We start from the raw sequence: 26,967 nt of genomic DNA, 5'->3' as shown, positions 1-26,967 counted from the left end.
CATTTCTGATTAAGGCAGAAAGACAGTGACAGGAATTAAGGCCTTAATCAGAAAGGCCACCGAATAGTTAATCATGGGATCCCCTTTAGCCATCTTCAAACCCATGCAGTAGAAACCCTGGTGAATTCTTATCACATTTAACACTTTCCGGTCAGTTGCCCCACCTCCTGTGAAATCCTGCTGCTAACAGCTCCTCACGTGACTCTTTCACGTTGTAACAACCTCAACCCTGCTATTCTTTCCCCCTCCTTCTCTGACAAAACACCTCAGGACTGTCTAACACTGACAGGTCACCTTCTGACTCCCCGTAGTAATTTATAGGGGACTCTTCTAACCAGTGCGGATTCTTCATGATTTACTGATGGCTCCTATTAAAGATGACGAAAGGAAACACCAAGCTGGGTGTGCTGTTACACCTCCCCTTGAACCCAGCAGGCTGAACTATACGCTCTCATTTGGGCTTGTACTTTAGCCAAGGGCAAAACCGCCAACATTTATACCATTAGTCAGTATGCCTTTGGGGTAGACCATGAGCTTGGGATGCTAAGGAAACAATGAGGTTTCCTTACCTCTAATGCGGAAAAGATTAAAAGTGGCTCATATCCAAAATCTATTAGATGCCATACTCTTGCCGGCAACCTTGGCTGTTATTAAGATCCCTGGCATATAAGCTTGACATAGAGGATAAAAACCTACGACACTGATAATCCTACCAAAATACTACTCTCAGGAATTCCCTGGCAGTACAGTGGTTAGAACTCAGCGCTTTCACTGCCGGGGTCTGGGTTCAATCCCTGGTCAGGGAACTGAGATCCCACAAGCTGTGTATTGTGGCAAAAACACACACACAAACAAAAAACAACAAATATGCTGCTCTCAAAGGAATTAGCCAAACCTCTGTCATCCAATGAGATGCTCCCCAAGATAACAGACTAGGAATGCCCAAAAATTGGCCCCAGAAATGGAAATACGATATTGGAGCTCCAGTAACTGTTGGTTTGATTAAAAAAAAAAGGAGAGAACTCTGGTTCGGGCCAAATAACAAACTGGTCCTACCGGAAATTCTAAGACTCCCACTCCCTGGCACTGTTCATGTATTGAACTGTTGGTCCACTGACAAATGATGGCATGCATGAACTAATATTGGTGGGAAATATATATATATTTTAATATTTATTTATTATTTATTTATTTATTTTTGGCTGCGCCCGGTCTTAGTTGCGGCACGTGGGATCTTCGATTTGGCATGCGGGATCCTTTAGTTGCGGCATGCATGCAGGATCTAGTTCGCAACCAGGGATTGAACCTGGGCCCCCTGCATTGGGAGCACAGAGACTTATGCACTGGACTGCCAGGGAAGTCCCTAGTGGGAAATATTAATAAGGTCAAAATGAGTGCCGGTCTCACCTGCCCAAGTACAATCCAGGGCAACCTGCTCTCATTTTGAATTGCTTTATGGGTCATTCGAGATTTGGCAAATGGAATTCATTACAGCTGCCCCATCTCATGGATATACAGTCATACCTTGTTTTATTATGCTTTGTTTTATTGCATGTCACAGATACCGCATTTTTTACACACTGAAGGTTTGTGGCCACCCTGTGTCAGGCAAGTCTATCAGCGCCATTTTCACAACAACATTATTTTTTAAATTAAGGTCTGTACTTTTTTTTTTTTTGAGGTATGCGGGCCTCTCACTGTTGTGTCCTCTCCCATTGCGGAGCACAGGCTCTGGACGCACAGGCTCAGCGGCCATGGCTCAGGGGCCCAGCAGCTCCGCGGCATGTGGGATCTTCCCGGACTGGGGCATGAACCCGTGTCCCCTGCATCGGCAGGCGGACTCTCAACCACTGCGCCACCAGGGAAGCCCTGTACATTTTTTTTAGACGTAGTGCTATCGCACACTTAATAGATTATAGTATAGTGTAAACATAACTTTTATACGCACTGGGAATCCAGAGACATTCATGTGACTTGCTTTATTGTGATATTTGCTTTAATTGTGGTGGTCTGGAACCAAACCCCAAATATCTCCAAGGCATGCATGCAAATATTTCAGTCATAGTCTGTATATTTTCTGATTGGACTAAAGCTTTCCGTTGTAGACAGGCCACTGCTTCTGTGTGGTTAAATTTTTGTTAGAAAAGATTATCCCTACCTGGGGAAACTCTTTTGAATTTCGTGGTGATCAAGGAACCCATTTTACTGGTCAAGTACTTTGGCAAGTTTGTGATGTTTGGCCGGTTTTATAGTACTTTCATTGTGCTTACCATCAGCAATCCTCAGCGTTAGTTGAACATGCTAACAGTGCTATTAAGACCCAATTGGTGGGACCTCCCTGGTGGTTCAGTGGGTAAGATTCTGCGCTCCCAATGCAGGGAGCCCGGGTGATCCCTGGTGGGGGAACTAGATCCCCTATGCACGCTGCAATCATGAGCCCGCATGCCACAACCAAAAGATCCTGCATGACACAACGAAGATCCCGAGTACCGCAACTAAGACCCGGCGCAGCCAAAATAATTAACTAACTAACTAATTAACTAACTAACTAACCCAACTGGCAAAATTTGTAGATACCCTCCAAATACTCTGGCCAAAGCCATTGCTGTTGGTCCTTCTAAATCTCACAGCCACCCGTTTCGGGGCTCGTAAACTCTCACCCTTTGAAATAGTCAAAGGATGCCCAAAGTACCAGGCCCCTCCCTCTTTTGATCTGCAGCTGATAAAAGGAGATATGCTTCAGTATTTTAAAGGCATAATTGCTTCTTCTAAGAATAGCCATGCTCTTGTAGAGCAATCTTTTCAGTCTCAGGAGATGAATACCTTAAGCATCACACCATGCAACCTGGAAATTTCATCTATTGGAAAAGACATCTCCAGAAGGACTCTCTTCAGTCTCACTGGAGAGGCCCTTATCAAGTACTGCTAACCCACCCTTGTGCCACCAAACTCCAGGGAATAGACTCCTGGATTCATGTGACACATCTAAAGAAAGTGTCAAGCCCTGACTGGACCCATACACTATTTGGTGACCTGAAGGTAAAGATTTCCTGGAAGTGAAGCAGATGATATCTGATGAGACAGCTTTCCCAAGATGTTGAGATCAAGCCTGTTAGAAAGTTCAGAATTCACAGAAGTTTCTCTCTTTCATCTGGACTATAAACTGACTCTGGATTTTTATCCAAACTTGTAGTCTTTGAATTTGCAAACTACAGGCTATATTATCTGATAGAACATTTAGTTCCAAACAGTATCTTTTGAGATAACAATACTGTTTACTTACTCCATGTTTATTCCGGCATTGTCTTCCCAAAGTGCTTGTTTAATTCCTGCAGTTTTGGTATGCCCTTGCTGTATTCACTATTCTAAGGTACAGACTTCAGATGAGAAATGCCTGAGAGATCTCTGTCCTACCCATCCTTGTTACTAAAATGTAACCACAATAGGTTTCCAATCTGTGCACTTTCACTCCTACATGGGGCACAACACCAGGAAAGGTCCTTCCTGGTATCAATGGACAAAAGGCCACTGAATGTTGGTAAAAAACAAACAAAAACCCTGATTCTTTTTTTTTTAATTTAATTAATTTATTTATTTTTGGCTGTGTCGGGTCTTTGTTGCTGTGCGCCGACAGGGCTTTCTCTAGTTGCGGCGAGCGGGGCTACTCTTTGTTGCGGTGCGCGTGGTTCTCATTGCAGTGGCTTTTCTTGTTGTGGAGCACGGGCTCTAGGCGCACGGGCTTCAGTAGTTGTGGTGCATGGGCTCAGTAGTTGTGGCTCGCAGGCTCTAGAGCCCAGCCTCAGTAGTTGTGGCGCACAGGCTTAGTTGCTCTGCGACATGTAGGATCTTCCCAGACTGGGGCACGAACCCGTGTCCCCCGCATCAGCAGGCGGACTCCCAACCACCGCACCACCAGGGAAGCCCCTCAGAGAAAGATCTTGATCAAAGGGGGGAAGTGGTGAAAATTAGTAAAATGAAACTTACTAAAATGGAGTCAGGAAGACAGAAGGGGAAGCTGTCACACACGTAACACTTAACATCAATACAGGCAGACCTAGGAGATATTGTGGGTTTGGTTCCAGACCACTGCAATAAAGCATATAGCACAATAAAGTGAGTAACATGAATTTTTTGGTTTCCCAGTGCATATAAAATTCCGTTTACACTAATTATAGTCTATTAAGTGTGCAATAGCATTCTATCTAAAAAAATAATGTTGGAAAAGTGGTGCTGATAGACTTGTTCAATACAGCGTTGCCACAAACCTTCAATTTGTAAAAAGTGCAACACCTGCAAAGTGAAGTAAAGCAAAGCATAACAAAACAAGCTATGAATGTACAGAACCCAACAGAAAGAGGCTTAGCTTGTGTCTCTGGCAGGAAGTGACACTGTTTTTCTACTGCAGGCAGGAGGAAGAAAGATTTTCTCCTCACCTGGCAACACCTCAGCTACTGAGAGGCTGTCACAATTCAGCCAATGAAAAGTCACTTTACTTTGAACTCCCAGTTTCCTCCAATGGACTGCTTGTTTAGAACAGCCCCTCCCAACTTCCCCTTCTCCTCTATAAAAGAGTGTCCTTTCCTTTGTTTTACTAGACTTGCATGTGGTTTGCCATAGTTGCATATCCTGAATTGCAATTCTTTGCTGCTCATGAGTAAACCCATTTTACCGGTAAAAATAACTGACTTTTATTGTTTTAGGTTAAGAGTAATTAATCCATTACTTCTGATGTACAAAAGAAAGTTTATTGGTGGGTAATTTTTAAGTAAAATATATTTTGTTGTTTAAAAACAGGGGGGGCCAGTTTTTTCTTTGGAGGGAACAGGGTTTGAACACAACAAACCTGCAGATTTGACGCTTTACTGCACAAATCCAAACGCCGCAGAGCTGTAGGATGTGGAAATCCAATGCTCTCTGTATCAGCTCCCACCCAGCTTCACTCTGGGTCCCTTTGTGGAGCAGGCTTCTCATATCTTTGTCTCAGGTTATCTGAGTAAGGACAGTGGATTTGGTTCTGGATGTAGGAGAACCTGGGTAGCAGGTGAGGAGTCGGAGAGGGTCAGAGAAAGTGGCTGGACTGGGAGGCCAGCTCACAGAGAGGGTAAGCATGTGGTCAGTGGCCAAGCTGCCCCTAGAACTGAGGACTCTTTCCTCAACCTGGTGCTCTTTCTAATGCTCCAGTGCACCAGAAGCAAGGACATCACACACAAAAAGCCAACGGTAAAAAGAGTACCCAGTGGGACAGCTCATCACTTGTGCCGTCTCGGCCGGGAAGGCGTGGAGACACTTGGGAGACTGAGGTTTGCTTGTTGTTCCATTTGTCATGGCAGGTATGTCAGTTGCATACAGGAGCTGGAATGGGCTCCGCCCAGGCTCTCCAGGACCATCCTCTGTCCCCTAGTCCTTCTCTGTGTTCCACCTCTTCCAAGGGCAGAGGGGACATACCTTCATATGTCAGAGACCTTACTAAACATATCTTTGTGCTACTCAGCAGCATCCTCTCTGTTAGGGACTGAATTGTGTCCCCCATCCCTGCCCCAAATTCATATGTTGAAGCCCTAACCCCCACTGTGACTATATTTGGATATATGGCCTTTACAGAGGTAATTAAGGTTAAATGAGGTCATAAGGGTGAGTCCTAATCCCATAGGACTGGTGTCCTTGTAAGAAGAGAGACACTGGGGATGTGCACAGAGAAGAGGCCCTGTGAGGACACGGCAAGAAGGCAGCTGTCTGCAAGCCAAGGAGAGAGGCCTCAGGAGAGACCAAACCTGCTGGCACCTTGAACTTCCAACTTCCAGACTGAGAAAATGAACGCCTGTTGTTTAAGTCTCCTTGTCTGTGGCATTTTGTTATGGCAGCCTGAATTGATTAATCCATTCACTTTCCTACAACTGGGAACTTTGCATTGTGAATACCTTGGGACCCATAGAAGGGAAGAGCTGGGTAGGGGAACATGACAGCAGGTACATGCATGTGTGAGGGTGGTTGCTGGCAGAGGTGTGCCAGGGGTCAACCTCACTGGCTACCACTCAGTGGATGGGATTGGCTCCTGGGGAGGCCCCTGGCCCCTCCACCACCTGCTTCTTGGCACAGCTGCTTCCAGAGGCTGATCACAGCAAGGGCTGAGGTCCCAATGTGCCGACAAAGGGGGGAAGGAGGCCAGGAAAAGGCCACAGGCCCCGATAGGACCCAAAGTAAGACGCCAGGGGAGGGAGACCTTTGGAGGAATTTAGATTTAGTAGTTTTCCATCAGGGGAGGAACCAGAGTTGACGAAGCAGCCCATCTCCAGTCTCTTCCTGTACTTTTCACCCCTCTCCCTCCTTCCTGGTCACCTCTGCAGGAAACCCCGTGGTTCTCACTGTTCTTAGAATAAGACCCAACCTCTATGTAGGGCCTGACCCCTCCAGATCTGGCCCCTACCCGCTCCCTGCCCACCCTAGGCCACAGTCTAGGGCGTCAGCCCCGGCACTCCCCGCCAGGCCGACTCATGTGTCCTCCCTCTGCTCAGGACCCACTGACTCAATTCTGTGCGGGCTCCTTCTCATCATTCTGGTTGCAGCTGAGAGTCCCCTCCTCTCTGTTTCTGTCCCATCGTCCTGTTTCTCTTCCTAAGCCTCTTATTTGCTTACTTTTTTTTAAAAAAATTATTTATTTATTTTTGGCTGCATTGGGTCTTTGTAGCAGTGCATGGGCTTTCTCTAGTTGTGGTGAGCAGGGACTGCTCTTCGTTGTGGTGTGCAGGGACTGCTCTTCGTTGTGGTGTGCAGGCTTCTCATTGCGGTGGCTTCTCTTGTTGTGGAGCACGGGCTCTAGGCGTGCGGGCTTCAGTAGTCGTGGCACTCAGGCTCAGTAGTTGTGGCACATGGGCTTAGTTGTTCCGCGGCATGTGGGATCTTCCCAGACCAGGGCTCGAAACTGTGTCCCCTGTATTGGCAGGCGGATTCTTAACCACTGAGCCACCAGGGAAGTCCCTTTGCTTACTTTAAAAAAATATTTATTGATTGATTGATTTGGCTGCATTGGGTCTTAGTTGAGGCATGTGGGATCTTTGTTGTGGCATGTGGGCTCTTTGTTGCGGAGTGCAGGCTTCTCTCTAGTTGTGGTGCACAGGCTCCAGAGCACGGGGGCTCAGTAGCTGCAGCATGCAGGCTTAGTTGCCCTGAGGCATGTGGGATCTTAGTTCCCCGACCAGGGATTGAACCTGCGTCCCCTGCATTGGAAGGTGGATTCTTAACCACTGGACCACCAGGGAAGTCCCAAGATTCATTTATTTGTTTTCTTAAAGAATTTTTACCCCCTTTCTTTCCTATACAAAGTTTCCTTATCTTGTAATTTTTTTTTTTTTGAAGGGAGGTCTGTCTCTGCCACTAGAATGTTTGCCCATTAACCCCATGCTTGATTCAGTCCCTGGATATTAGTTGAAGGCACAGGCATGTTGGGTACTTCCTACCTTAACTTACTGAATCCTCACAATGCCCTGTAAGGCAGATGTTGTTTGAATTCTGCCATCCCTCATCCATAATTCTGAAATCCAAAAAGCTCAGGAACCCAAAATGTTTTTCTTAAACTGGGTGCGACATCTGACTTGAACAGCTGTAAGGCTTTTCATGGTCTTTATCTCACTTAGTTTGAATGGTCATTCTGTCTTTGCAGCAATGTTAATGTATCTGGTTTTGGGGTGCTGTCCAATGCCCCAGTGGGAGCACTGAGCAATGTACTATTTGCTGGTTGTCTATTGCTGTGTAAAAAACGTTAGCAGCTTAAAACAGTAAACATTTATTATGTCAGACAGCTTCTGTGGGCCAGGAATGTGGAGATAGCTTAGCTGGGTGCTTCTGGCCCAGGGTTTCCCGTGAGGTCACCGTTAAGATGTGTGCTGGGGGTGGTCCCAAGGTAGCTCAATTACTATGGTGGGGAAGTTGATGCTGGCTACCGGCATGAAGTCTCATGTCCTCATCACATGGACCTCTTCACAGGGCTACTTGAGTGTCTTCACGATACGACAGGTGGCTTCCCCCTAGAGGGAATGCTCTAAGAGAGGGCGAGGCAATGTCTTTTGTGACCCAGCTGCAGAAATCACTCCATCATTTCTGCAATATCTTCTTGCTTACACAGGTCAGCCCTATTCACTGTGTCAGAGGGTGAAATCACAAGAGCATGAATCCCAGGAGTGGGATCCTTTCTGGATGTTGGCTTCCCCAATTGTATGTACCTATCTCAAATCCAAAGATTCTGAATTTCGAAGTACGTGTGACCCCCAGAATGTTAGATGAGAGACTGGGATGCCCATTTTACAGGTGAGAACCAGGTTCAAGGGCAGTTGAGTGACATGTGGGAGGTTACAGTTACATCAATAGCAATGACGACTATCTCTAACAGCTCTGGGGCCAGTGCTACTTGGTTTTCTCCATCACTGCTCCAGCCAACAAGAGTGTGTCATTCCTAACCTTAGTCACATGGACTGTGGGCTCGCAGGGGCAGGCACTCTGTACTCCATCCTCTAATCCCTACAGCACACCTATGGGGTAAGCGGGGCAACTGCCTTTGACCTTCCCTCTGCAGCGGAGGAAGTGTGAGCTGTCTTCGCTTATACTTGTCTGATTCTACCAGCCTGCGGGTGTCTCGCTGGGCTCAGCCCAAGCTTGGTATGGGTTACAAAAATGGGAAAGGGCCTCCCTGGTGGCGCAGTGGTTGAGAGTCCGCCTGCCGATGCAGGGGATACGGGTTCGTGCCCCGGTCCGGGAGGATCCCACATGCCGCGGAGCGGCTGGGCCCGTGAGCCATGGGCGCTGAGCTTGCGCATCCGGCAACGGGAAAGGCCACGACAGTGAGAGGCCCACATATCGCAAAAAAAAAAAAAAAAAAAAGGGAAAAAACGCCATGCTGCTCTCAGGGGATCTGGCGAGGAGGGCAGCTCTGGGCAGGGGCCGGCAGAGGAGTCTGTGGGAGGGAACCTTTGAAAGATCACAGGTGTGCTTGGGCATCATTGCCGAGGACACTCAGACTTTGAAAAAGAAAATAGCCGTGGAGCCACGGAAAAACCCTCGGAGTTGGTCTGGGGAGCTGCGGGGAAGGAAAGAGATGGAGAAACGAGGACGGGAAAGGGCCAGCTCCCTCCTGCCTTCCGCCCTTAGAATAGTTCTTGCGACCTTAGAGAGGGGATGCGGGGTCTGAGCATGCTCAGCATCTCGCTGGGCTCAGCTCGTGGAAGGTCGCCGTTTTCCTGGTGTTCGGCTTGGCCAGCCGGCCTGCAGACCGGGGATTCGGACCAACGCTCGGGGCTAACACTTGGGGTCGTCTTTGGCCTCTTCTTTCCCTTCCATCAGTAACTACATCGCAGGCCGTTTGACCCCTCTCCTCGCCCGGGCCCGAGTCTCCGAAAGCTCCCCGACTCAAGGCGATGGGGCGGGTGGGACACGCCAGTCACCCGCGGGCGGAAAGGCCGCGGGCCCCGGGCGGGATAGGACTGGGGCGGGGCCAAGTTCCCGGCGGCGGGCGGGGCCTGGCATCTCGGCGGGGGGCGGGGCTTGGCCTTTCGGCGGGGCGGGCGGGCCCGGGATCTCCGCGGGGGGCGGGGCGCGCCGGGAAAAGTTCCGGGAAGGTGGGCCTCCCGCCCAGGCCCGGCGCGGAAGTTGCCGGTGGTCAGTGCCCTGTTGGCCAGGCCCGCAGCCATGTCGTCTGGGAACGCGGGGTCCGGCGGGCGGGAGGGCGCCCCGCGCGCTGCTGCCGCGCTCTGCGGCCTGTACCACGAGGCGGGGCAGAGGCTGAGGCGCCTGCAGGACCAGCTGGCCGCCCGGGACGTCCTCATAGCGCGCCTCCGCGCCCGTCTGGCCGCGCTCGAGGGGGACACGGCGCCGTCGCTCGTGGACGCGCTGCTGGAGCAGGTGGCGCGCTTCCGGGAGCAGCTGCAGCAGCGGGACGGCGGCGCCGCGGAGGCCGCGCTGCGCCAGGTGCGGGGCGGAGAGGCCGCAAGGGGGCCGCGCGAGCCACGCTTCCTCGGCGCGCGGGCCGCGTGTCCGCCGTGTCCCCGGAGGGTGTGCGCCCGTCGGGCGTGAGGGCTGCGTGGTCTGGTTGGGTCTGAGCGGTTTGTGTCTGGGGGCTTCTGGGCGGGTGCGCGCCGCGTTAGGCGTAAGGGCTGTGCGTCGTGTCGGGTTCTGAGGGTGTGTGTCTGGGTTGTGTTCCGAGCGGTCTGCTCCCGCGTTGGGTCTGAGGGCTGTCTGCCTGTTTGAATTCTGAGGGGCTTGTGCTCTTGTGTTGGGTGTGAGGAGTGTGTGCCTGTTGTGTTTTGAGGGCTCTGACCCTTGTTGCGCTTGAAGGGCTGTGTATTGCTGGCTCGGGTTCTGAGAGGTGTGTGTGACCCTGTTGGTTTTGAGGGTTGTGTGTCCTTTCCGGTTATAAGGGAGGTGTGTCGAGTTGAATCTGAGGGGTGTGTGCGCGTGTTCGTGTGTGGGCGGTGTTACCATGTTGGGTCTGAGGGGTGTGTAGTCCATGTTGGTTATGAAGGGTGTGTTTGCTCCAACGTTGGGTCTGAGGGGTGGGTGCGGCCGTGTTGGGTTCTTAGTGTTACATGTGTCTGTGTTATTTCTGACGTGTGTATTTGTGTGTTGGCTTCGGAGGGGTATGTGTGCCTGTGTAGGGTCTGCTGGTTGTGTGTCCATGAAGGTTCTGAGGAGCGTGTGTGCCCGTGTTGGGTTCTAGGGTGTGCTTGCACCTATCTTGGGTTCTGAGGGGTCTGTGCACTTGTGTTAGTTAAGGGCTGTGTGTCATGTTGGTTCTGAACCCACATTGGGTTCTGAGGGTTGTGTGTTTGGGTTATGTAGAGGGGTCTGCTCCCTCTTTGGCTTCTGAGGGTTGTGTCTGTCTGTGTTGGTTCTGAGGGACGTGTTTGTGTTGAGTTCTGAGTGTTGTGTGGGCTCACGTTGGGTTCTGAGGGATGTGTGTGCCTGTGTGGGTGTGAGGCATGTTTTGTCATTGTCGGTTCTCGGGGTGTACCTGTCTGTTTTGGTTCTGAAGGCTTTGTATTTCTGTGTTGGATCTGAGGGGTGTGTGTCTCTGTGTTGGGTTGATGAGTGTGTGCCTATGTCGTGTCTGAGTGTGTGTTGCACATATTGGATCTCAAGTTTTTGCATCCGTGTTCGGTTGAGGAAAGTGTGCCATGTTGGTTCTGAGGAGTGGAGTCCTTGTTGGTTCTCAGGGTGTGTGTGTTCGTGTTGTGTCTGTGGGTTATGTGTCTGAGTGGTTCTCAGTGGTGTGTCTGTGTTGGGTGTTGAGGGGTGTGTGTCTGTGTTTGTTCTGAAGGGCTTCTGCATGTGTTGGGTTCTGAGCAGTGTGTTCCTGTATGAGTCTGAGGAGCATGTGCCCCGCTGGTTTCTGAAGGGTGTATGCCTCCATGTTGGGTTCTGAGTGGTGTGTGTGTGTGTGTGTGTGTGTGTGTGTGTGTGTGCGCGCACACACACCTGTCTTGAGTTCTGAGGGTATGTGTGCCTGTTTGGACTCTGAGAGGTGTGTATGTGTGTTGGGTTCTGAAGCTTGTCTGTCTCTGATGGTTTTGAGGGTTGTGTGTGTGCAGGTGTTAAAACTGATGGTTGTGTACCAGGTGAGTTAAGAGAGGTCTGCTCCCATGTTGGGTAGGAGGGGAATGTGTGCCTGTCTTGGGTCTGAGGGTTGTGTGTCTGTGTTGAGTTGTGGCGTGTGTACCTGTGTGGTATATGAGGTGTGTGAGCACTTGAATTGGGTTCTGAGGGGCATGTCCACCTGTGTTGGGTCTTGTTTGTGCCCATTTTGGGTTCTGAAAGATGTGTGTGCATGATCAGTTCTGAGGGGTCTGTTGCTGTGCTGGGTTTTGAAGAGTGTGAATGTCTACATTGGGCTCTCAGGGGTGTGTGTGGGTCCATGCTGGGTCTGAAAGGTGTGTGTACCTTTCTGAGGGGTGTGCGCCTGTGTTGGGTCTTAGGGATGAGTGTGCATGTTATTTGTATTTGGAGTGTGTGTGCACCTGGAAGGTTCTGTGTATGTGTGTGTTCATGTTGAGTTCTGCATTGTGTGCGCAGACATTGGGCCTGGGTGTGTGTGTAGGACATGCATATAGGCTCCTGGTGTGTGTGTCTGAGTTGGGTTCTTGGGTATGTTTGTGTTGTGCTGGGTTCAGGGCCACATGAGCCATAGTTATGTTCTGGATCTCTTTTAGCCCCAGCTGTGAATGTATCTTTCACTAGTAGCACTCCTGCTCTGTGGGAGTGATGACAGAGTGGGAGCCTGCCAGAGTGTCTGATAATAGACTTAAATCCTTACTTTTCCTCCTTCATATACTTGTCAGCGATATTATGTCTATCTGTGTGAAATATTAAACACCCAGATCAGGAGCGAGAGTAACAGTATTTTTCTACAACAGTTTGGAAGTGCTCCAAACATTTTGGTGAACTCTGGTCTATTATCCCATTCGGTGCATAGCTATTATCTGGGTTTTCCCAGGAAAGAAATTAGGCCTGCAAAGGACAATTTTCACTTCCAGGCTTGACCCTGCAGCCGGATTTTAGAGTGAAAAAGAGGCACGCCTTTTTTTCTTTTAATAAAAGTAATTTTGAATATCTGAAAAATAGAGGAAAGAATAAAGAATAGAATAAGCACCACAATCCCACCACAGAGAGATGACCACAGAGCATAATCTCTTGGCATGCCTCTTCCCTGTCTTTCATTTAACCATAGGGTATGTATCCACTTGGCGTGTTTGAGTTCAAGCTGTCTATACAGTTTTACTTAATATCATGTCAATATTTTCTTATCTGCATCATTTTAAATGCCTTTAGAAGCCAGATGTCTTCCTCGCTCCAGCTCTCTCCCTTTTCCTGGGCAAAGTGGATTATTACTCATCAGGGCAGAAGGAAGTCACCTGGTCTGCACCACTGATCTTAGTGTCATGGACACCAGGAGCCATAGATGAGTGTAGATTGGGGACCAGAGCACATCCTACCCAGAACAGGACTCTGCTTGCAGTCTGGTGGCCATTGGTGCTCAGTTGACATGTGTCCCCAGCATCCTGTGGCCCCAGAGCCTCTAACCAAAACCCAGACAGAGCCGGGTCTGTAATCCTAGTACTACTGGTCCTTTCAGCGTAGGTTTTTTTTTTTCTGTGTTGGGTCTTCGTTGCTGTGCGTGGGCTTTTTCTGGTTGTGGCGAGCGGGGGCTACTCTTCGTTGCGGTGCGCGGGCTTCTCGTTGCAGTGGCCTCTCTTGTTGCGGAGCACGGGGTCTAGGAGTGTGGGCCTCAATAGTTGCAGCGTGCAGGTTTAGTAGTTGCGGCATGCAGGCCCTAGAGCGTGCAGGCTTCAGTAGTCGCGGCACACGGGCTCAGTAGTTGTGGCACACGGGCTTAGTTGCTCCACGGCATGTGGGATCTTCCCGGACTAGGGCTCAAACCGGTGTCCCCTGCATTGGCAGGCGGATTCTTAACCACTGAGCCACCAGGGAAGCCCCTCAATGTAAGTTTTGTTTTAGGATTTTAAATTATTTCAGGAGCAATTGAATGATCTGATATCTTATGCAATTAAATATTTGTTGCTTTACCCCTACATCTTTCTGGGGTTGGTCAGAGCACCTGGGGAAGAATGGAGGCGTTTATCACCTCCCAGAGGCCCTGGATTCACTGAAGTGGCTGTGCAGAGTGAAGACAATGAGGGAATTTGGTCAACAGGTTGGTCTCACCAGTGGCCATGTCAGCCGGCTGGTTAGGAGCAGGGGCCCTGGGTTGGTGAGGGCTGAGGGCTCCCAAAGAGGATGCTGAGGCTCACAGGTGTGGATGGACTGCCAGGTGACCAGTGCATATGTGGCCAAGGTGTAGCCAGTGTGTGATGGGACCAGATCAGTCTTGAGAATTCTGGTCCTTTTCACCACCACGGTGGGACTCAAGACCTTGCCTTGTTTGTAACATGAGGCCTGGATGGATGACGCTGCAAAGCTCTAACAGTTAAGATTTTCTGGAATGATGGCACTGATTCGTTGTGCAGAGGCTGTAACTGCTCAGCCTCACCTCACCTTTCCCTATTCTGCCATGCTCTCTGTAAGTGGAACAGCATACACTCTTTACAGTAGGTTATAGTAGGTTTTGTGTGTGTGTGTGTATTGTGTGTTTATTGTGTGTTTGTTTTTACCATCTATCGTCATGCCTCTTTTGATCTTGTACAACTGAAACTCTATACCATTAAACATAATTCCCCACCTCCCTACTTTGTCCCCTACCGACCCCTCCCCACCCCACCACTGGCAACCACCATTTTACTTTCTGTCTCTATGATTTTGACTACTGTAGATACCTCCTATAAGTAGAATAATGCAGTATTTGTCTTTTTGTGACTGGTTTATTTCACTTAGCATGATGTCCTCAAGGTTCATCCATATTGTAACATGTGTCAGAATTTCCTTCCTTTTTAAGGCTGAATAATACTCCATTATAGGTATATACCACATTTTGCTTATCTACTTATCTGTTGATGGACACTTGGGTTGCTTCCATGTTTTAGCTCTTATGAATATCACTGCTGCTATGAACATAGGTGTGCAAATATCTCTTCGAGATCCTGCTTTCAATTCTTCTTTCCAGAAGTGGAATTGCTGGATTATATAATAATTCTATTTTTAATTTTTTGAGGGGCTTCCATTCTGTTTTTCCGCAATGGCTGTACCACTTTACATTCCCACTGACAGTGCACAAGGTTCAAATTTCTCCACATCCTCACCAATATTGTTATTTTCTGTGTTTTTGACAGAAGGCATCCTAATAGGTGCATGGTAATTTAGTACAAAATGATTGTAGTTTTGATTTGCAATTCCCTATAAGGATTAGTGATGTTGAGCATCAATTCATGTGCTTACTGGCATTTGTATATCTTCTTTGAAGAAATGTCAAGTCCTTTGCCCATTTTTGAATTGGGTTATTTTGTTGTTGAATTTTATGAGTACTCTACATTCTGGATACTAATTCTTATCAGATATATGATTTGTAAATATTTTATCTCATTCTGTAGGTTGCCTTTTTACTTTTACTTGTCTTTTGCTGTGCAAAATTTTCATTTTTATTTTCATTAAAAAAATTTCCAATTTGTCTACTTTTTCTTTTGTTACCTGTGCCTTGGGTGCCATATCCAAGAAATCACTGCCAAATCCTGTGTTATGAAACTTTTGCCCTATGTTTCTTCTAGGAGTTTTATAGTTTTAGGTCTTACATTTAAGTCTTGGATCCATTTTGAGGTAATTTGCATGTATGGTTTAGATAAGGGTCCAACTTCATTCTTTTGCATGTGGATATCCAGTTTTCCCAGCACCATTTTTTAAAAAGACTGTCCTTTCCCCACTGAATCGTCTTAGTACCCTTGTCAAAACCATTTGACTATCTATGCAAGGGTTTATTTCTGGGCTCTCTATTCTGTCTCTTTGGTCTGTATGTTTGTCTTTATGTCAGTGCCACAGTGTTTTGATTACTGTGGCTTTGTAGAAGTTTTGAAATTAGGAAATGTGAGTCCTTCAGCTTTGTTCTTTTTTTTGTTTTTTTTTTCTTATAAGATTGTTTTGGCTATTTGGGGTCCCTTGAGATTCCATATGAATTTTAGGATGAGTTCTTCTATTTCTGCAAAAAAAAAATTAAGCTTTTGTTTTGTTTTTGTTTTTTGGGGTTTTTTTTGGCTGCACTGCACAGCTTGTGGGATCTTAGTTCCCCAACCAGGGATTGAACCTGGGCCACGGCAGTGAAAATGCCAAGTCCTAACCACTGGACCACCAGAGAATTCCCTGGGATTTTGATAGGGATTGAATTGACTTTGTAGATCACTTTGAATAATATTGACATCTTAACAATATTAAGTTTTCCAATCTGTGAACATGGGATATGCTTCTGTTCGTTTGTGTTTTCTTTAATTTCTTTTAGTAGTATTTCATAGTTTTCATTGTACAAGTCTTTCACCTCCTTGATTAAATTAATTCCTAAGTATTTTATTCTTTTTGATGCTATTGTAAGTAGAATTGTTTTTGTGATTTCTTTTGCAGATTCTTCATTGTTACTGTATAGAAATACAACTGTTTTTCATGTGTTGATTTGTATTCTGCTCAATTGCTGAATTCATTTATTCTCTCCAACAGGTTTGTGTGTGTGATACCATTTTACTTCCTTTCTTATTTGGATGTGTTTTATTTCTTTTTCTTGCCTAATTGCTCTGGCTAGAACTTCCAGGGCTGTGTTGAATAGAAGTGATGAAAGCCAATATCCTTTTCTTGTTCTTGTTTTTTCCCAGCTGCGCCATGCAGGATCTTAGTTCCCTGACCAGGGATTAAACCCATGCCCCCTCCAGTGGAAGTCCTCCTTGTCTTGTTCTTGATCTTAGAGGAAAAGCTTTCAGTCTTTTACCACGGGGTGTGATATTTGCTATGGGTTTTTCTTATGGCTTTTGTTATGTGGAGGTAGTTTACTTCTGTCCCTAGTTTGTTGTGTGTTTTTATTATGAAAAAGTGTTGAATTTTGTCAGATGCCTTTCTGCATCAATTGATATGATCGTGTGTTTTTCCCCCTTCATTCTGTTAATGTAGTGTATCACACTGAACAATCCCTCCCTTCCTCCCTCCCTTCCTTTTTTTTTTTCATGAAATATGTTTGTGAACTTAACCACAGCAGAGTAGTATATTACCTAAATCTATGTGGAACAAATCTGGTGAAAAATTTTCTGATTAGAAAAGTTTAATAATATCATTTTCATTTCATTCCAAGATATTGATGCTGAGTCATAGAAAACAAACATCAAACACATAATTGTGCTTCATGTCCCTCAAAAGGCCTCATTCTCATATCATTATTGTTTACTAGATATTTATCAACAATTATCTAATTGTCTTCAGATATTATGAGTGAGACTCTAATGATAAAGTTAGGAATGTCAAGAACATGATCAATTTGCAACATATAGAAAGTAGAACCAAAGTACAGATGGAAATAATTCAAGGCCTATCATACATAATGAAACTGATGCTCAAGAATTGCCTGGTCACTTTGCTAAAATTGGTCTCTGAACCTTCTACACGGCTGCCCAGAAGATAAATATGCTGCGCCTCTTATTCTTTGAAAAAGCCAAGGATAACCTTAGTCACGTATTTAGTATTACCTTTTCACTATCTTTAAGAAGAAACCATGATGAAGCTTTTGCTAAAATTTTCTTGTGAGAAGTTCACAGGAATTTGTGGAACTACTTTGGGCAACAGAACTGGCTCTTTATTAAATTTTTTTTTTTTTTTAATTTTTTTTTTTTTTTGCGGTACGCGGGCCTCTCACTGTTGTGGCCTTTCCCGCTGCGGAGCACAAGCTCCGGACACGCAAGCCCAGCGGCCGTGGCTCACGGGCCCAACCGCTCCGCGTCACGTGGGATCCTCCCGGACCGGGGCACGAACCAGTGTCCCCTGCAGCGGCGGCAGGCGGATTCTCAACCACTGCGCCACCAGGGAAGCCCGAACTGGCTCTTTATTAGGCACCAATGAAAAGCAAATATTACATTGAATGTTGAAAAGCTGTGCACTTAAATCTGGTTCTGCCACTTTCTTAGCCATGTTAATTTGGGCAAGTCATTTAGTATTCTAGTTTTGTCATCAGTAAAACTGAAGTAATAATACATAGCTCATAGGGCTATGTATTTATTCATTCAGCCAATAGTTATTTGTTGAATGCCTATTGTATGCCAGATGTTTTGGTAGGCCCTGGAAATGCAGAAAGGATTGAGAAAGGCAGATTCCTATCTTTATGAAGCTTATATCTTAGTTGAGAAAATAGACATTGGAGAAATAATCAATTGCCTTTGTGGAAAATACGACATAGAACAGATATATGGGATATTGTGAGGAACACATGATTTAACATGTATATATGTATATATATAATAATCTCATGCACATAATTGGGACTCAGAAGATGTGAATGTCATCTACCATAGCCACTCAGGTGTTTATTTACTGAGCTTGCATTTATTGGGCGTGTTCTGTATGTAAGGGGAATATGTATAAGCAGGCATCATGGGTTATATTTTTCCATTTCTCCCAATAAGTATAGTACATTCATTTCACAATGAAGTGTACATTATCAGGGTTGCACCAGTAGCAGTGTTAATCTATAGCAGTGTTAATTCAGTGTAATTAGAGTGAAGAGTGCATAGAGAATAACACAGGAAGTGGCTGTAAAATTAGATTGGGGGCAAATTATGATGGCCGTTATGAAGTTGTTAATTGCACATTCTATTAACCACTAGGCTAGGGGAATGCAAAGATGATCAATATCCAATTCTTGCCTTCAAATTGTGGAATCATACATGGACATACATGATCACTGCTTGAAGCAGGTTGTAAAAGTGATGGAGGGATGTGTAGTGGGGAAATACTGAACATAGTGTAAGTATGGAACTAAGCCAACTTAAGTCTCCAAATCAGAACACCGGTATCATAGTGTCAACTGCTATTTTTTTCCTTTAGATATAATTGACATATAACATTATATTAGTTTTAAGTGTACAGCACAATGATTCAATATTTGTATATATTGTTAAATGACTACCACAATAAGTCTAGTTAACATGCATTGATCATGTTCTGTATGCTTAACCACCCTTGCAGTCTGTGAAAAAAATCCCACTTGTTAATGGTGTATGTTGTTTTTTTTGCGGTACGTGGGCCTCTCACTGTCGTGGCCTCTCCCGTTGCGGAGCACAGGCTCTGGACACGCAGGCTCAGCGGCCATGGCTCACGGGCCCAGCCGCTCCGCGGCATGTGGAATCTTCCCGGACCGGGTCACGAACCCGTGTCCCCTGCGTCGGCAGGCGGACTCTCAACCACTGTGCCACCAGGAAAGCCCCATGGTGTATAATCTTTTTAATATGCCATTGAATTTGCCCGCTAGTATTTCATTGAGAAGTTTTGCATCAACATTCATAAGGGATATTGGTCTGTAGTTTTGTCGTAGTGTCTTTGTCTGGCTTTGGTATCAGGGTAATGCTGGCCTTATAGAATGAGTTAGGAAGTGTTCCTTCCTCTTCATTTTCTTTGGAACAGCTTAGGAAGAATTGGTATTAATTCTTCTTTAAATGTTTGATAGAATTCACCGGTGAAGCCGTCAGTTCCAGGACTTGTTGTTGTTGGGAGATTTTTAATTACTGATTCAATTTCCTTACTAGTTAGAGGTCTTTTCAGTTTTTATATTTCTCTGTGATTTGGTCTTGGTAGGTGTTATGTTTCTATGAATTTGTTTCATCCAGGTTATCCAATTTGCTGGTGTACAGTTATTCATAGTACTCGTTTTATAATCATTTTTATTTTTGTAGAATTGTCAGTAATGTCTCTACTTGCATTTCTTTTTCTTTTTCTTTTTTTTTTTTGGCCGTGCCACATGGCTTGTGGGATCTTAGTTCCCTGACCAGGGATTGAGCCCAGGCCCTGGGCAGTGAAAGCGTGGAGTCCTAACCGCTGGACCGCCAGGGAATTCCCTCTACTTGCATTTCTGATTTTAGTAATTTGAATCTTCTGTATTTCTTTTTGTAGTCTTGTCTAGCTAAAGGTTTATCCATTTTGCTGATCTTTGAAGAACCAACTTTTGGTTTCATCGATTTCTCTAATAGTTTTTCTGTTCTCTGTTTCATTTGTCTCTGCTCAAATCTTTATTCTTCCTCCCTTTTGCTAGCTTTGAGTTTAGTTTTTTCTTCTTTTTCTAGTTCCTTAAGTTGTAAAGTTAGGTTGTTGATTGGAGGTTCTTCTTGTTTTTAAATGTAAATTTTATATATATATATATATATATTTTTTTTGCGGTATGCGGGCCTCTCACTGCTGTGGCCTCTCCCGCCGTGGAGCACAGGCTCCGGACGCGCAGGCCCAGCGGCCATGGCTCACAGGCCCAGCCGCTCCGCGGCATGTGGGATCCTCCTGGACTGGGACAGGAACTCACGTCCCCTGCATCGGCAGGTGGACTCTCAACCACTGTGCCACCAGGGAAGCCCGTAAGTTTCATATCTTTAGATTTCCCCCTTAACACTGCTTTCACTGGATCCTGCAAGTTTTGGTATGCTGTGTTTTCACTTTAAGTATTTGCCTTTAAGTATTTTCTAATTTCCTTGTGATTTCTTCTTTGATCCATTGGTTTAAGAGTGTGTTTTCTAATTTCCACAGTTTTGTGAATGTTTGTTTTACTTCTGTTGTTGATTTCTGACTTCATTCTGTTGTGGTTGGGGAGGAGATACTTTGATGTCAGTCTTTTAAAATCTGTTGAGACTTAATATGTAACCTAACACATGGTCTGTCCTGGAAAATGTCCCATGTGCATTTGAGAAGACTGTGTATGTTGTTGGGTAGAGTGTTCTGTAGATGTCTGTTAGATCTAGTTGATTTATTTTGTTAAGTTCTTTATTTCCTTATGTATATCCTGTTTGGTTGTTCTATCATTGAGAGTAGGGTTTTGAGTGAGGTCTCCAGCTGTTATTGTAGGATTGTCTATTTCTCCCTTCAGTTCTGTCAGTTTTTGCTTCATATATATTGCCTGTCTGTTATTAGGTACATCAGTGTATATAATTGTTATATTTTCTTGCTGTATTAAAACTTTTATTAATGTATAACATCCTTTTTTGTTTCTTGTAGCCTTTTTTGAAAAAAAGTCTATTTTGTCTGATATTAGTATAGCTACTCCTGTTCGCTTTTAGTTACTAATTGCATGGAATGTAAATATTTTTCCATCCTTCTACTTTCTTTTTAATTTGTAAAATTTAAAAAATTTTATTTTTGGCTGTGTTGGGCCTTCATTGCTGCACGTGGGCTTTTCTCTAGTTGTGGTGAGCAGGGGCTACTCTTCATTGCAGTGCGTGACCTTCTCATTGCGGTGGCTTCTCTTGTTGTGGAGCATGGGCTCTAGGTGCATGGGCTTCAGTAGTTGTAGCTTGCAGGCTTCAGAGCTCAGGCTCAATAGTCGTGGCGCATGGGCTTAGTTGCTCCGCGGCACGTGGGATCTTCCTGGACCAGGGATCAAACCCACGTCCCCTGCATTGGCAGGAGGATTCTTAACCACTGCGCCACCAGGGAAGTCCCCATCCTTTTACTTTCAATCTATATATGTCTTTGGATCTAAAGTGAGTCTCTTGTATATAGCATATAGTTGGATCATATGCTTTTATCCATACTGCCAATCTCTGTCTTGTAATTGGAGATTTTAATCCATTTACATTTAAAGTAATTACTGATATGGATGAAATACTTCTTATTTTGCTCTTTGTTTTCTGTATACCTTATAGCTTTTTTTGTTTCTCATTTTCTGCATTACTATGTCTTATGTTTTTTTTTTTCTGGTACACGGGCCTCTCACTGTTGTGGCCTCTCCCGTTGTGGAGCACAGGCTCCGGAGCACAGGCCCAGTGGCCGTGGCTCACGGGCCCAGCCGCTCTGTGGCATATGTAACTTGTACACTAATAATTAAAAAAATATATATATGTTTATATTAGTCTCTTAAATCATGTGGATAACAAAAAAGAAGAGATATAAACTGTTGTTACAATAATACTAGCTTTTATAATTGCCTAAGTCTTTACCTTTATTGACATCTTTATTTCTTCATATAGCTTTGAGTTACTGTGCTTTGAGTTAGTGTCATTTCATTTCACTCTACAGGACTCCCTTGAGCATTTCTTGCAGGGTAGGTCTAGTGGTAACAAACTCCCTCAGCTTTGGTTTATGTGGGAATGTCTTAATTTCTCCCTTGCTTTTGAAAGACAGTTTTGCTGGATATAGGATTCTTTCTTTCTTTCTTTCTTTCTTTTTGGCTGTGTTGGGTCTTCGTTTCTGTGAGATGGCTTTCTCTAGTTGTGGCAAGCAGGGGCCACTCTTTATCGTGGTGTGCGGGCCTCTCACTGTCGCGGCCTCTCTTGTTGTGGAGCACAGGCTCCAGATGCGCAGGCTCAGTAGTTGTGGCTCATGGGCCCAGCTGCTCTGTGGCATGTGGGATCTTCCCAGACCAGGGCTTGAACCCGTATCCCCTGCATTGGCAGGCAGATTCTCAACCACTGCGCCACCAGGGAAGCCCTGGATATAGGATTCTTGGTTGACAGTATTTTTTCTTTTTTAAAGTATTTATTTATTTATTTATTTTATTTGGCTGCATCAGGTCTTAGCTGGAGCACGTGGGATCTTTGTTGCAGCATGCAGGATCTTTTGTTGCGGTGCATGGGCTTCTCTAGTTGTGACGTGCAGGCTTCTCTAGTTGCGACGTGCGGGTTTCTCTAGTTGCAGCACGTGGGCTTCACCCTAGTTGTGCACGGGCTCCAGAGTGCGTGGGCTCAGTAGTTGTGGCACGTGGGCTCTCCAGTTGTGGCACACGGGCTCTAGAATACGTGGGCTCAGTAGTTGCTGCTCATGGGCTTTGTTGCCCCACGGCATGTGGGATCTTAGTCCCCTGACCAGGTATCGAACCTGCGTCCCCTGCATTGGAAGGCAGATTCTTAACCACTGGACCACTAGGGAAGTCCCCAGCTGTTTTTTTTCTTTTAGCACTTGAATATATAGGCCCACTGCCTCTGGCTTCCAAAGTGTCTGATGAGAAATCTGCTAATCGTATGTGACATGTGACACATGTTGCTTCTCTCTATGTGACATGTTGCTTCTCTCTTCTTTCAAGATTCCTCTTTTTATCTTTTGCTTTCTAAAGTTTGATTATAATGTGTCTTGGTCTTTATGACTTCATCGTACTTGGAGTTTATTGAGCTTCTTGGATGTTTAGATTCATGTCTTTCATCACATTTGGAAGTTTTCAACCATTATTTCTTACTTATTTATTTATATGTATTTATTTCTGTGTTGTGTCTTCATTGCAGTGCACAGGCTTCTCATTGCTGTGGCTTCTTGTTGTGGAGCACAGGCTCTAGGTGCATGGGCTCAGTAGTTGTGGCTCACAGGCTCTAGAGCACAGGCTCAGTAGTTGTGGAGCATGGGCTTAGTTGCTCTGCGGCATGTGGGATCTTCCCGGACCAGGGCTTGAACCCGTGTCCCCTGCATTGGCAGGCGGATTCTTAACCACTGCGCCACCAGGGAAGCCCCAGCCATTATTTCTTCAAGTATTCTTTCTACCCCTCTCTCTCTCGCTTCTCCTTCTGGGACTCCCACAGTGTGTATGTTGGTCTGCTTAATGGTGTCCCACAGGACCCTTAGGCTCTGTTTACTTTCCTTGAATCTTGATAATTTTCACTGTCCTGTTTTCAAGTTTGCTGATTCTTCTACTGATCAAATCTGCCTTTGAGTACCTCCAGTGAATTTTAAAATCGCAGTTAATGTACTTTTTAGCTCCACAATTTTTTTGGTTTCCTTTTAGGTTTTCTGTTTCTTTATTTGTATTTCCATTTTATTCCTACATTGCTTTCTTGACTTTCTCCATATCTTCTTTCAGTTTTCTGAGCATCTTTAGCATGGTTGTTTTAGAGTCCTTGTCTAGAAGATCCACCATCAGGTCTTTTTCAGGGACAGCTTCTGTTGATTTATTTTTTCCTTTGAATGGGCCATATTTTCCTGTGTCTTTGAGTGCCTTGTGCTTTTTTTGTTGTTGTTTGTTTAAAACTGGACATTTGGGGGCTTCCCTGGTGGTGCAGTGGTTGAGAACCTGCCTGCTAATGCAGGGGACATGGGTTTGAGCCCTGGTCTGGGAGGATCCCACATGCCACGGAGCAAGTAGGCCCGTGAGCCACAACTACTGAGCCTGAGCGTCTGGAGCCTGTGCTCCGCAACAAGAGAGGCCGCGACAGCGAGAGGCCCGCGCACCGCGATGAAGAGTGGCCCCCACTTGCCACAACTAGAGAAAGCCCTCGCACAGAAACGAAGACCTAACACAGCAAAAATAAATAAATTAATAAACTACCCCCAACATCTAAAATAAATAAATAAAACTGGACTTTGGGATCTAATAATGTGGTATCTCTGGAAATCAGATTGCTCTCCTTGCCTAGGATTTGCTGTTTTTGTTTTTCTTTGGTTGTTGTAGATTGTCTCTGTACCAAGGATCAGCCTGAGGCATAAATTAAGGTTTTCTCAGCCTGTAACTAGGAATGTGTGGTCACTTTCAAGTTTTCCCCTTTTATGTAGTTGCTTTTGAATATCATAATCTTTAATGTCTGGCTCCCTGAAGCAGAAAAAGAAAAATTATTAAAAGGGGACGGAAAGGGCACTGGCCCTTTAAATCCGGTAGCACTTCAGCTGGAGGGGGAGGGTCCTGTAGCAATGGGGGAGGTGCAACAATGGCCGCCTGCCTGTTTGGCCACACCTCTGTGATCAGAAGCAGGACACAGCGGTCAGAGCAGATACCCAGTATTTGGAGGACAGGGTCTTTTTTGCCCAGCTTGGCTCCTGCAAGCTGTGTGTAGGCTGTTCCAGAAACAGGTGTATGGCCTCCAGTGGCATGGCTGGGGGTGGGGTGGGTAGCTGCTCCTGTGGGAAGAGCCGAAATTGACTGAAATTAACCTCAACTTACTGTCCAAGGGCTCATGTGGAAGTTGCAGGTCTTTAGGACTTGACACGCTGTGCGCATTCTGCCAGTGCAGTGTTTCTCAGGGGAGGAGATTCCCGGTGCGCCCTCCTCTGCCGCATTCCCGGAACCTTCCAGGCCGCGCTCGCGTTTGTCCTACCTGCTTGCCCCTCCCCCTGCACTCCTCCAGTGGGGAGGGGGTGTGCTGCGGCCTCATCAGCGCCGCCCCCGCTGCACCTTCAGTGCGTGGCACTTGTGGTGAAGGCTCAGTGAACTGACTTTTCTTAGATTCCCTGCTTGCCCCTGTTATCTCACTCCCCCTTCAGCTGCTGCTTTCAAGGTAACCGTGCGCTGGGCTGCAGTCTGCACACGGCCACAGCCCCTGAGCGCTGCCCGGGAAGGAGAGAGGAGAGGACTGTGCTGGGCTGGAGAGTGTCTCCCCCAGACTCCTTTCTACCTGGGACCTGTGATTATGACCTTATTTGGAAGTAGGGTCTTTGCAGGGGTGATAAATTTAAATGAAGTCATACTGGCCTGGGGTGGACCCTAATCCAGTGACTGGTGTCCTTATAAGACAGCCATGTGAAGATGGGGGCAGAGATTGGAGTGAGGCATCTACAAGCCCAGGGTTACCAGCAACCAGCAGAAGCTGGAAGAGACGAGGAAGCATTCTTCCCTAGAGTCCCAGAAGGCACATGGCCTGCTGACACCTGGATTTTGGACCTCTAGCCTGTGAGAGGATACATTTCTGTTGTTTTAAGTTACCTAGGTTGTGGACTTTGTTACGGCAGCCCGAGCAGACTAATAAAGGGACGAAGTCCAAGAGGCTACGCCTCCTTTTTTTTTTTTTTTTTTTTTTTTTTTTTTTTGTGGTACGCGGGCCTCTCTCTGTTGTGGTCTCTCCCGTTGCGGAGCACAGGCTCCGGATGCGCAGGCTCAGCGGCCATAGCTCATGGGCCTAGCCACTCCGCGGCCATGGCTCATGGGCCCAGCCGCTCCGCGACATGTGGTATCTTCACGGACCGGGGCACGAGCCCGTGTCCCCTGCATTGGCAGGCGGACTCTCAGCCACTGCGCCACCAGGGAAGCCCTACGCCTCTTATTTTTAAGGTTGATCCACAAGACTATTAATAGAATTCCTCACACTTTTGTGTCCTGAGAATGGAGCCATGGGAGTTTAGGTCCCAGTGACAGGGTCTCCCAGGGGTCATTGGCCATTTGCTGACTTCTGTGCATCACGTCTGTGTGTGTAATGCCGGGATTCTAGGACAGGCCTTGCTTTTTGACAACAGTGGTCTATGTTCTGTGTCCTAAGAACTATTACTGATTGGACAAGGGCACTTAACCAGATGAGCCGTTACGTGTCTCTCCAATTTCAGAGCAAGCAGCGAGTGCCCAAAACCTGGGGGCTCCAGGGGTCCTGAGGCCTCTCACACTGTGGTGGGGAGGGCAGGTCAGGCAGCCCTTTTCGGGGGTGGGTCGCCCTACAGTGCAGTGCACCGCCTCCCGGTGGTCTTACCTTTGTTTCTCTAGCTCTGGCAATTTCCCAGCAGTGAGGGAAAAAGCCAGCCCCAAGTATGGTATATGTTGTCACCCAGCAAGTCTCCACGAGAGCCAGATCATTTCTAAACTGGTGTTTGAAAGAAGATTTTTAAGACAGACAATAAGGGCCTGTGAGTCCTTCCGATTCAACTAATCTCACCACCAGAGTCAGCTGTGTGTTTGTGGTTTTCAGTCTCTGTGTTGTAAACAGGTTGAGAACAGGGCCCAGGTCCTGGCCATTGTACCCCCCAGTCTTCTTCTCAGACATTTCCTGGGGATCCTCATGGGGCTGGGCTGGACCCAGGGCTGGGGTGTGGCGACGAGAGAGTGTGTCCTTGGGAAGCTCCACGAGCCCCCGAAGCCCGGGGACCTTCTGCCTCATTGTTTCTCTTCCTGTTTCCGTTTGACCAGCAAGGAAAGATGCTCGGAAATCAGGTGTTGCTTGAAGTTCTCCAGCCTCAGAGGGTGCGAGGGAGCTGTGGTAGGTGGAGGTGTCGAGGCTTGGGTGCCACTGCCTCCTTACCTGGGCACTCCAGCAGCCACCTGGATCCCGTGAGCCTCAGTTTGCCCATCTGTGGAATGGGAGACATGATAGCAGCTGTCTCGTAGGATGTGTGGAGACTGCATGGTTGGTGCATTTGCTGCTGCTGCTGTCAGTGTGGTTATCGTAGGGACTTAGAAGTCTGTGAAATGTATGATTCCATGGGAGACCAGCCTTCACTGGTATTACAGACTTTCTGTGTTTGTATTGTACGTATTTGTATATATATTAATACCTCTTTTATGTGCATAACATGTATTTACTCTGGACACGCTTCAGTATCAGATAAAGAGAAGGATAGGGACGTTTCTCTGTTGTGCTGCTGAAATCACAGCTTTTTTTTTTTTTTTTTTTTTTTTTTGTGGGACCGGGCCCCCCCTCTTTT

General features: G+C 46.5%; 1 protein-coding gene and 1 non-coding gene across 2 annotated transcripts in view; one reads left to right on the top strand and one right to left on the bottom strand.

Moving 5' to 3' along the window:
* Positions 1 to 9,675: 9,675 nt before the first annotated feature.
* Positions 9,676 to 26,967, top strand: part of TNIP2 (TNFAIP3 interacting protein 2) — a 28,683-nt gene continuing 11,391 nt past the window's right edge. Inside the window, exon 1 of the mRNA XM_007471622.1 lies at positions 9,676 to 9,954. Coding sequence (XP_007471684.1) covers positions 9,676 to 9,954 — 279 coding nt within the window. The remainder of the gene's footprint in view (positions 9,955 to 26,967) is intronic.
* Positions 15,707 to 15,778, bottom strand: TRNAE-UUC (transfer RNA glutamic acid (anticodon UUC)). Its single transcript has one exon. It is a non-coding gene; the product is annotated as a tRNA-Glu (tRNA).

This window comes from Lipotes vexillifer, unplaced genomic scaffold (genome assembly GCF_000442215.2).
Source record: "Lipotes vexillifer unplaced genomic scaffold, Lipotes_vexillifer_v1.1 scaffold328, whole genome shotgun sequence".
Taxonomy (NCBI): domain Eukaryota; kingdom Metazoa; phylum Chordata; class Mammalia; order Artiodactyla; family Lipotidae; genus Lipotes; species Lipotes vexillifer.
Note: the sequence above shows the minus strand (reverse complement) of the source record. Positions and strands in the feature narration are given on the sequence as shown.